General features: G+C 29.6%; 1 protein-coding gene across 3 annotated transcripts; it reads right to left on the bottom strand.

The window, feature by feature from the left end:
• Nucleotides 1-8: 8 nt before the first annotated feature.
• LOC124536170 lies at nt 9-7,565 on the bottom strand. Of its 3 annotated transcripts, XM_047112646.1 has the most exons (6): nt 7,276-7,380; nt 6,559-7,031; nt 6,326-6,481; nt 5,758-5,851; nt 5,092-5,176; nt 9-3,941 (listed from the first exon to the last, which is right to left on the bottom strand). In XM_047112646.1, the coding sequence occupies exons 1-6, from the start codon at nt 7,289-7,291 to the stop codon at nt 3,905-3,907; spliced, it is 861 nt and encodes a 286-aa protein (XP_046968602.1). In that variant the 5' UTR covers nt 7,292-7,380; the 3' UTR covers nt 9-3,904. The 3 variants fall into 3 exon arrangements, with proteins under 3 accessions (XP_046968602.1, XP_046968603.1, XP_046968601.1); XM_047112647.1 differs by lacking the exons at nt 5,092-5,176; nt 7,276-7,380 and adding an exon at nt 7,403-7,565; XM_047112645.1 differs by lacking the exon at nt 5,092-5,176 and having other exon boundaries at nt 7,276-7,378.
• Nucleotides 7,566-11,404: the final 3,839 nt, after the last annotated feature.

Genomic DNA, 11,404 nt, shown 5'->3' with positions numbered 1-11,404 from the left:
TGTTTGAGTAAAGGAATATATTTCATATCTCACAACATACGTATCATTTTTATTCATACAATAATAATCATTACTACAATACTTTTAAAGTACAATTTTAAGTAAGACAAATGAGCAAAAAACCGTTAAGTATCTAAAACTAGTATTTCATTGATATAATAAGATATCTAAGTATTATTAAAACACAGTAAAATTTGCCTAACTTGTATTGAAAATATAATTCTTTCAATATTGAAGTTGTAATCAATTACAATAAAATATTTTGTTTTTTTTTTTTTTTTTAATTCAATGTTTAATCATACCATAGACGAAAAATAAATGCATTGTTAACTATTTCAAAATATATTAGGCAAATTCACTATGATATTACAAGTAGGTAAGGCACAGGTGAGGTTAAATAGGATTGTAAAATATTGAAAACTGACCCAGATCATATTGATAGGGGCGAAATTTAATAAAAATAACTCAAATTAAATGCGTATTTAGATAGATAATCACACACAGCTAATCAAACCAAGGAAATTGTCAAAAAAAATCCATAAAAAAACTACTACTTTCTTTCAAACTTATCTAAGTTAAAGATAAAAAATTATAAAACCCTAACCCGAATATACAGACAAGTTGTCGGGCAAAGCTTTGTATAATTTTAAGAAACATAAAAGTTAAAACAAGTTTAAACAATAAATTGTTATTTATTTAATTCAATTAAAGAAAAGATTAAGAAACAAAAAGAACTAAGAGAAGATTTTTAGACGACAGAGAATGTTAAAAAAATGTTGAAGAATTATGAAACTTACACAAAAACATTTTCAAAATAAGACAACTACCTACATACATCTAGTAATCATTACAAATGACTTTTACTAAGCACAGCCAAATATCTGTTATAAACTGTAGAGAATATTAAAACTTTTTAAATGGATATTAGTAAATCTTGAATATATTGTTATTCTACTAATTATTATTTACAAATCAACATAAAACTCTTAAGGCTCAACAAGACATACATTTATATTTTTATTACAAACTATTATCCTGTTAAATTGGATAAACTAGGACTCGGAAACAAAAAACATAGCTATGTATTACTCCCTACTTTGGGTCCAATATCTTTTATAGTTGTTTTATACAGTTCAATAAAAATTGTATAATGTCATTTTTGTTTATTGTAGTCTATTACATTAATCGTATCAAACAATTTACTGTCGTTTTAGAACTGAGAACTGCTATGGATGTCGATTTTCTTCTATGTAGTACTTTCAACCACAGATTACAAATATAAACGAGGATCATTTTAAGTCACTTTTATAAGTACTTTGTCAAAAACAAGTATTTCTTGCTAGTACGTACTTTTTATACTAGGTACATTTAAAAAATAAAACATACATGAAAATTTTAATTGGACCTTTTTACATGGATAATGTTAATAATTGTTTTTTTTTTTTAACTATATAAACTATTAACTAACAAACATGATTAATACCCTAACGCTCACTTTTTTAATCTTAAAAAGAAAACATATAAAAATGTAATTCTATATTATTTACTAATCTGTATTAATTTCCTTCAAAACTTAAACGACTACTTATGTAATAAAAATATTATATATTATCTTTTATCATAAAATAATAATAATATGTAAAATATTAAGTTTTTTTGTAAATTATGCTCACGTAAGTAACTAGTCTATTAATAGTAATCAATGATCAAATTGTATAATTCAGTTGTAATCATTGCTAAATTACAGATATGTATTAACGATTTAGGAACTACATCATGTCTTTTGATACCTTATCATATAAAAGGGGATACTCGCCCTGAGTAATTTGCATGTAATGTAACAGTTTATGATCGTTTGATTGAACAATAAACCAAAGAAAATGTGTCTTACATTTTGCCATAGTAGTGTCTAGTGTTGCTAGAAGCTGGAAAATTCTAAAATGTAAGCGCGTTATGCGAACCCACAGCCTGCAGGCAGCTGCATCATTATACTAATACAAATCAAATAAACTTGCCCTTCATTTCGATAGGGTGATACACATACACAACATTTAATGTCTAAGTATTTATTTGTCACACTTGTTGTTTGTAAATGATCAAATGCACTAAATTCAAAACGTGTCAAGCAGAAGCTGTAGAAGTGACGCGCTCGGGTTCTATTTGTTGTGTGCTAATTATTACATGCAAATGCCTTTAGTGAGTACCCTCCTTAAGTGAGTTGATATAGTTACTGCGACTATCTACACGTGACATTAAATGAAACTAGCGAGATTTATAACTCGTTCTCACTCCGACGCTATTCATCTCTACACTCGAACGCGTATGTGGTGCACACATAACAAATAGCAGCATATTTAACTCATCTATCCAATTGTGAATCCATCTTGAGGCACAATTTTCTTGTTAAAGATTTTTGTGTTTATTGCATATTGTTCAGAGGTCGCATAAATGGCCGCGCGTAATTAATGGTAGTAATAACTTGTTTTATTATTAAAAAATGTTTAGAACTTTACTTTCATTGTAACTATTGGTGAAATACATTAATTTTTTTGTTTGACTATACAACCTTTTATTTCAAGTAGAAACCGCCTTTTTTACTAGTTTCTTTAATGTCACGGGTTGTACTAAATATATTTGTGTATTTTATATACAATTAAATTGTTTTACTAGAAAAAGAGTACAAATATGTAAAATATAATATTAAATCTCAAATGAAATTGTGCATTCGTTATATATTATTAATATAATTTATTTAAATATACCGTTTTGTATAATAAGTATCATATATTGCTTTTATAAGTCAAAACTATTAAGTATAATCAATTTACTCTAATAAAAGATTTATTATTTGATAATGATTTGAAAAAAGGTTACCAGTATTTAAGTTTATATAAAGTCATTTTTCTAAGTCAACTTCACCAGTATCATATGAAAGATTCGAAATTTAAAAAAATATGTTAAAGAAAGAACTATAAAAAGTATTGTAAATTAATATATCTCGTCGTATACCGTTGCGTCGATCCTTTTTTTTTTTTTAATTACATGGAAATGTTACAGAATTATTAAATAATAACAAAACTTATCTATCGATCAGAAAGACTAATAGATTACTATGGCGATATTTGAATGTCGAACACTCATTGAGTTAAGATTAACCGAAGTGCGTAGTCTATTTGCATATGACACAATATAAAGCGTTTTATTACATTGCGTGTCAACAAATCAACCCATATTTCTTGTTCTAAGCCAAAGCTGCAATGAACAACTCATTGAGCAGGTTTACTTGCTTTCATCTTTCATAATTACTATTTAATACGAAAACAATTCAAGTTTATCATTTTAATTAATTCATATTATAGCACTACTAACCTTTCTTCTCACGACTTACGACTACACGAAATTGATCTCGCGTAATCTATCCCTGCTCTGAGTGACGCGGGCGAAATTTTGAAACCTTAGTCTTTATTTTTCATTTAATTTGCATAATCGGAACTTTATTGAGTTACGAGGTTAAATTAAACTTATTCTTTTTTATAATTTTTAAAATAAGCCTAGTTTTAATATAATAACATAGTTTTATAAAGAAATGGCCTTCGAATTGTACCTTTTGACTATTAATTAATATCAATACATGTAAAGAAATCATTTATATTCTTCTGAAACTAATATGAATTGTAATTGATCTATCGAAATTAACTTTAGCTTGAACAGAACCACCACACATACAATGATATTACAAACACAATGTACACGACTGAAGGACAGCACGAGTCAAGTGCTCCTCAGTCGGGATGTCAGATGTGCGTGTATTGCGGCCGGGTTGCGCAGGTCCGCTATGGAGTGACGCGTTTTCATCAACGCCTCCTCGCGACATACGTCGTCTTGAAGGATACAATCCATTATTTTAGCTACAATTGTCGACGGTGGAACATGAGGATTCCCTGTAATTATTTTATTTAAAATTATGCGTGCGAATTATGATTATTAAAAAATATAAGCTTTATATTTTTTTATAGGGATTGATGGATATTGAAACAATTGTTTCAATGTTTTAAATTCACAAGCACGAAACTGAACCTTGGGACAATGAATAGTAGAATTTTTTTTTAAAGTCTTTCATTGATCGTTCTTGCATATTTCTTATTAAAATAAACAGCTGTTTTGACAATTCGATATGACTCCATAAGAGAAAACAATAACTATTACTTCCGATTCGATTGAATGATTGAATTCGGTCGTCGATTATTTTTAGTCCGTGTGATGAATGAACGGAAATCTTTGCTATATTATCTGTCATTGTAAATTATAAAAATATGTTTACTATCAATTAAGTACCCACCTGTACCCATTTGTATATTACCATTACCATTTACCCGTTAATATACATACACGAAAGTATTTAATGATACCAGTGATTACCAAACCGGTTAATAACATTAAGCCAATGATATTCTAATAAACAGATATGTTATACCCAAACTAAACAACAGAAAAAAGTGTGCCGCGCCGGAGATCGTTTATTTTACATTTTGTTACAAGTAAAAAGGATAGCTTGATAAAAACAATAAATAAAAGGGATAACTAGATGTTTTAATTACGCAAAACGTATTACTACATAATTATGATGTACTATAAGGTATTACTGATATAATTATGATGAAAACGACTACAGGCAAACGTCCCAATTAGGACGTTTTCTAGTCTTCACTTTTTGCGCGTTAATGACATATCTGTTTACTAGAACATCATTGCATTAAGCTTAATGTTTGAAATATATTAAGACTGCTTATAAATATTGATGTAATTCTAGTTACTTAGGTATTGTGTATTTTAACTTTATTGTTACAAAATCTAAATAAAGAAAAAATTTGAACTTTTAAAAAAATAGATATATGTATATTATATTTATTAGCAGTTCTGTTGGTGAATTAAAAAATATAGCTATCTCTTTTTCTAACATGTTGATAAGAAGGATATAGGTATTTTATTTTATCTTGTGAATTAAAAAATGATCAATACAAAATATGTTTCAAGATACAGAGAGAATCTATTAATTAATATCACAATAAGCTATACGACATCAGTACTTACTGGACTGCAATCTCGGGAAGTTGATATGATCTGTTACATCTCGATGGTAAAGGTTTCATAAATCGGCAAACAGGTGTACAGTGTTCTGTTAGTGGTTAATGCACATTATGCAATTATATATAATATTACATATATAGATAATATTGACATTAGTTAAATGTTATTGTAAATAAATCAATTTGTTATTAATAATAAATATGATGACATCGTAATAAGCAAATAAATGATCACTTAAAATATTGTTTATTTAACATAATGTTATTTTTTTTTAATATAGTCTTAATTTGGTTAAATACAAACAATTAATTATTAATAATAATGTTTTTTCGAATTTATTAACATTAGAAACACAACAATGACCTTGGATTTCAACTATGACTACAAACACTTATCTGATCTTGCTTGAACCGAGTTATATTTGAGCATTTTGAATTACATTTTCCTCCTTCCTTATTATTGAATATAGTTAGCTATTGCAAATAATGTGACATTATGTTAAACAACAGTATGTAAATAAGGAAAAAATTATGTACTAAATTAATGTCCTTTCCAATGATAAGGCTCCCTGTTCAACCAAATTAGTATGGCATGTTTTAATATTATATTATGATTATTTATTAATTTGTTAGTAAACACATAATACTTTGATAACAATTTATGACTAACCTGTAAGACCTCTGTACCCAAAGACTCCACAATCATGCATACGCATTGAATGTTGCTCATCCTTGATAAACTTATCTGTACTTATACCTTTAAGCTGAAAAAGACAAAGTAATTACAGAATTGAATATTAATTCAGATTAAGATTTAGAAACCTATAGTAACCCAAAACAATATACCAAGAAGTTAGGAAACAGAACACGTAATCTGCAAACTTTATCTCAAAACAGTTACAGACGCTTACAGGCTAACAGGCTACATATATGGAATGAGTATATATACGAGGAAGAAGTAATAACTTCTCTGACAGAATATCTATTATATTCCCATCATTACAGTTTGCGAATGATTACAGATGCATACATGTACATACATATTTATTAAATTTGAGAAAGAAGATACAATCATTGGCAGAACATAGCACACACTGGGGAACTTAAAGGGAAAAGAGCAGTGGATAGTAAAAACAAAAAGAGATATTAGAAAATCTAATTATCAATTATATCTATAATATAAGATGAACTATTTATAGTTAAAACTTTCTTTCAGATATGATTTAGATTAATCTTACTTTTGATGGCACTAAAAATCTGTCTGGTATTCTTTGTAATTTCTGTTGCTTTTCACTAGGTCCAAATCCGAGTGCTAGTAGAACTGATTCAGCATCTACTTTCCGAGCCCCCAAAACATTTAAGACAGAACTGCCACTTGATCCACTAGCATCTGACTGCAAGAAATATTATACAATCATTATTTTAGTCAACTTTGTTATACCTAATATATTACAAAGTATTAATTGCATACCTGTAGTGAATGATCTCTGAATAAGGGGTTTTTAAATCTGGGTGTGTAACCTTCTGATTGTACTGAGTGGTCTCTTTGCAGTTTCTTTTTAACATTTCTCAATTGTGGGGTACTTGTAAGGGCACCACTCTCCAAAGATTTCCGCTTCCATCCATCTCTTTGACCAGGAACATCTAAATTTTTGTCATCATGTACAATTTCTTGATTTGTTTCTATTACTGTATTTTCTGTTACAGAATCCTCTGCTTTATTTTCATCAGATTTTGTGTCTAAATCTTGAACTAGTTCTTGGGAATTAGAGTCATGTTCTACAACAATTTCAGGGTCATTTTGGTTCGGAGTCTCTGAATCAGCTGGCAGGGAATCCAGCCATTGCTGAACTGGACTGCTCCGTCTCATATCGTCTATTACTCCACTTAGCCACCCTCGAACTTTACGTTCTAATATTGATGAAACGGATTCATTGAATGTACCTGTAGTGAATAAAAAACTATAATTAAAGGTAAGATCATACTAAAAGTTAGTAAAAGAGATGTAAAATCTATGTTTAATACTTGTCTCATACATTTTTAATGCAGTGGGTCAATTGTAGGAATGCTAATTACTAAACAAATATCATCAACACTAAATGAAAACGTCATTTATTTTTAAATAATTGTAAAATTTATCAAAGGTGTGATAGGTACACAAGGGTACTGCAAGATATGTTAAACAAACCTGGTGTAGAATCCATGTCCTTTTCAAATTAAGGCTGCATGCAAGAGAGGAATTATGAGATGGACGTGCAATTTTTATGAATTTAACGAAGGATAATGTTAGAAAACAGTTAAATAAAAGAACTTACCACGTCAAACAAAATTATTATACATTAGTTCGATGAATACAATTAACTTATATTTTAAAGAACACGATATTTCACTTTAAAATAAATGAGTTTAAAACACAGACACTTATTACCTATTAAAATTATATGTACAAAACAGAATCAGATGACATTTTAGACTGTCTCTGTCGCAGGCAGTGTCGCTGGTCAACAAATATTGATGATATTATAGTTGCCAGATAGCATTTTTCAATTTATTTAAAATTTAATTTAAATATACAATATTTTATAAGCAAATAAGTAATTTAATATTATAAATTTCTAACTTATATGTAGTACTATAATTTTTATTTTAGTAGTACCTACCGTATATGATACCAATTATCGTAAACATGTAATAGCTTCTTTCTTTAAAAATTGTGGAATTTATTCTGTAAAGACGGAACTAAGAGCTAAAGAGCACTCATGAGTCTATCCTCTTCGTATTAGTAACTAGATATAATAGTTACTGTACTTAATTGTGCTCGTTTTGGCCTCATTTAGAAGTACAGTTAGAAACGAAGAGGAATATTCAAAATGGGCAATAAATTACAAAATCAATTACCAAAACCAGTTAATTTCTTTGTCTAGGAGATTAATAGCAACAACAAATATAATATGACGATTTACGAATGAATCAATATTTTACAGACATAAATGTACATGTATATATCTTACTGGCTATAGAAATTATATAAACAACTTAAAAGACTAATTTAAAATATTACATCAATTTAAGACCCCTTTGTAAAGATAATTTGGTTTAACTTTCGTGGGCTAGATCCACCAGACTGCTCGTAAAGTTCATTCTCGGCCAGGCTATTAAGAACTTTCCAACAGAAAACCATTCTTCTCTTAGTTTTACTGATTGGCCATTGTAAGATTTCATCTTGTGCTTTATTAATTCACCTTAGACGCCAACTGTAGGTACTATTTTGAACTTAAAAGGTATTCTGAAGGTATCAAATATATTCGTTGGATTTTACGATGTTTCTCATCCATCCATCTTTTATCCAGTGATAACTGTAACCCCTACTACAGTGCCATGGAGTGCCGTAGCTATTATTCCGGTATCGTTGCCTAATTTTAGAGGTCTTACACTCCTCAGTAACATTAATGGCACGATAAACTTCTAACTTAATAAAAAATGTACCTCATGACTAACCTATGTACGAAATGTCATCCTCTATTTCCACCCTTAGGGGCAGATTATTCAAAAATTCTCAAAAACTATATCTACTAATTTCTAACCAGCATCCCAAAAGTAAAGTTTTATCTTTCTACACAAAAAAAATATTAACTACTATATAACTGTCAACCCCTTAGGGGTAGAATATCCAGAAACGTATAAATACATGTCTACACATTTTTAATCAGTATCCCAAAAATATGGTTTTACGTTTCTACCTTAAAAAAATACTGAATTCCATATTAACTTTCAACCCTTATTGGATTCTCTTAGAAGTAGAATATAAAGAAACGCTTAAATTAGTGTATATTCATTTCTAATCAGTATCCCAAAAATAAATTTTCATGTTTCTACTTTAAAAAATAACAGACTTCCATTTTAACTTTCTAATCTTATTTCACCACATAGGGGTAGAATATGCAGAAACGCATAAATTAGTATCAATTCATTTCTAATTAGTATCCCAAAAATAAAACTTCAAAAACGACGGACTTTCATACAAACGTTTAACCCCTATTTCACCCCCTTAGAGGTAGAATTTCCAAAATTCCTTTCTTAGTGCCTGTGCCTGTGTTAGGTGCCTACTCAATAAATCCACCCTACTCACCAAATTTCATGGCCCTAACTTTAATAATTTCCGCTCGGCGATGATGAATCAGTCAGTCTTGTTGTACTTGGTGGTAGGGCTTTGTGCAAGCCCGTCTGGGTAGGTACCACCCACTCATCAGTTATTCTACCACCAAACAACAGTAGGTACTCAGTATTGTTGTATTCCTGATTGAGTGAGCCAGTGTAACTACAGGCACAAGGGACATAACATCTTAGTTCTCAAGGTTGGTGGCACATTGACGATGTAAGGAATAGTTAATAATTCTTACAGCGTCAATGTCTATGGGCGATGGTGACCACTTACCATCAGGTGGCCCATATGCTCGTCCGCCAACCTATACCATAAAAAAATAGTCAGGACTTGTTATTTTATAAATACAGATATGGAAGGCAATGAAAAGCAGACATTCTGGCACTTTTACAATGATTAAAATTTCTAAATATATACTATAACTTGATCACTTTTAAGTACAGCGTTATAACTTTAATTTTCTATATAACATCCCAGTGCCACCTGAGTTCCCGTCTCCCGAACCATCACTGCTCCACTGGTATAATGCTTGGCGAGTCTGAAAAATTAAATATTAATATGGAATTTTAAGTATTGGCATATGTTATTTTGCTCATTTCGCAGAAAGGCCTTTTCCAGTGATTATTATTCAAAATCTGCGCTCACAAACAGTTTCGATAATTGAAGTCAAAGTATGAAGGAAGTTAAGTGCAGATATTAATTAGTTTAAATTGTGATTCAATCTCAGAAATAGTTTTGCTTATAGAAAAACATATCGATATTCTATTTATTAATATGTATTGATTTTGGAAAAAAATTAAACCTAAAAAGACAAGGCATTATCCTAAGACAGGGTAAGCATTTTGCGCAGATCTCGTCAATTATTTTATGATGATATGTCGCCGTTGCGTGCGGTTTATCTCACATGAGAGAAAAGAGATGGAGTGATCTCTTTCTGCTAGGTATTCATCGTATTTAGGTAACATGGCTTCGAGCATGGCAAGAGTAAAATACTTTTGCTTTTTTCAACGAAATTGAGAGAGAAGATAGCCTTTGTGCTTTTTCCAGTCTGTGTTGTATACCTAAAGGTGTTACAGATGTCACCTTCCAGGCAAATGCAGTCGGTCTTATTTCGTTCCATCATGTCAAAAAGAGTGTCACTGTTTGTGCATCATTTGTCATCCCACACACTTTCAGTTGATAGGTGCATATAACAAAACACTATGGTCACGTAATTCCTGAAACTCAATTTGCATTTATGCTTCTGAATATAACAAGTTATTATACTTTTCTAAAGATAGTATTGTTTGCTTGACAGTAAGAATTTTATCTACTTTTCTAACAGTTTTGACTCGTATAACAATATAACGGATATGAATATTTTAATGCCAACGATAAAAAAATCTATTTTTGAATAATGAAAACAAGAACAAGTTGCGAGCTCTGGAGAACACACGTAGATTCTTTAATAAACTATCTTTATCTAAGTATATTATTAAAAACCTTTGTTATATGTAGGTAGATTATAAAAAGTAAGTAGTAATCATAAATTTGATACCATTCAATTAGATAGTTAATGGAACCTAAAAGTAATAATAAGTCTATACTATCGTACTATAGACTTCCGTTTATACCAACTTGGACTAGCTACGAAATCTCGTGTTGAATATTTTAGTACAGGCGTGCATGGATTTGTTTAGAAAACCTTTATTGAGATCTATTATTGACTGTGAAATCCTTTTATCTTATTACTTGAGTGAAACAGAGTAGCAAATATATTCACTAAAAATGACTGTTGAAAATAGACGTATTAAAAATTATTACCCAAATTTAAGGAAATAGTTTCATCTACATAATAGATTGGTTGTTGTTATTTGCCTGAATTAATCCAGAATAGGTATCGAATGCCAACGTCGAAAACATTTCTTGCACATTTTCGGCCGAAACAAACAAATAGTTTGCGGAAAATATTGTCTATCAATTCATCCTAAATTATATAATTTAGGATGAAATTTTGATGAATTGAAACCTTTAGTAAATTATGTAGAACAGATAGATACTTAATCTAAACTTTTTTTCTTCCTCATTGATAACATATAAGAATTAAGAAAACTCTCTCGTTAAGTAAATAAAATCGAATAGTTTTAAGTATATTTTAATCCCAATATTATTTTAT

Source organism: Vanessa cardui, chromosome 16 (genome assembly GCF_905220365.1).
Source record: "Vanessa cardui chromosome 16, ilVanCard2.1, whole genome shotgun sequence".
Lineage (NCBI taxonomy): Eukaryota > Metazoa > Arthropoda > Insecta > Lepidoptera > Nymphalidae > Vanessa > Vanessa cardui.
The sequence above is the reverse complement of the archived record's forward strand: the minus strand, read 5'-3'. Positions and strand labels throughout refer to the sequence as shown.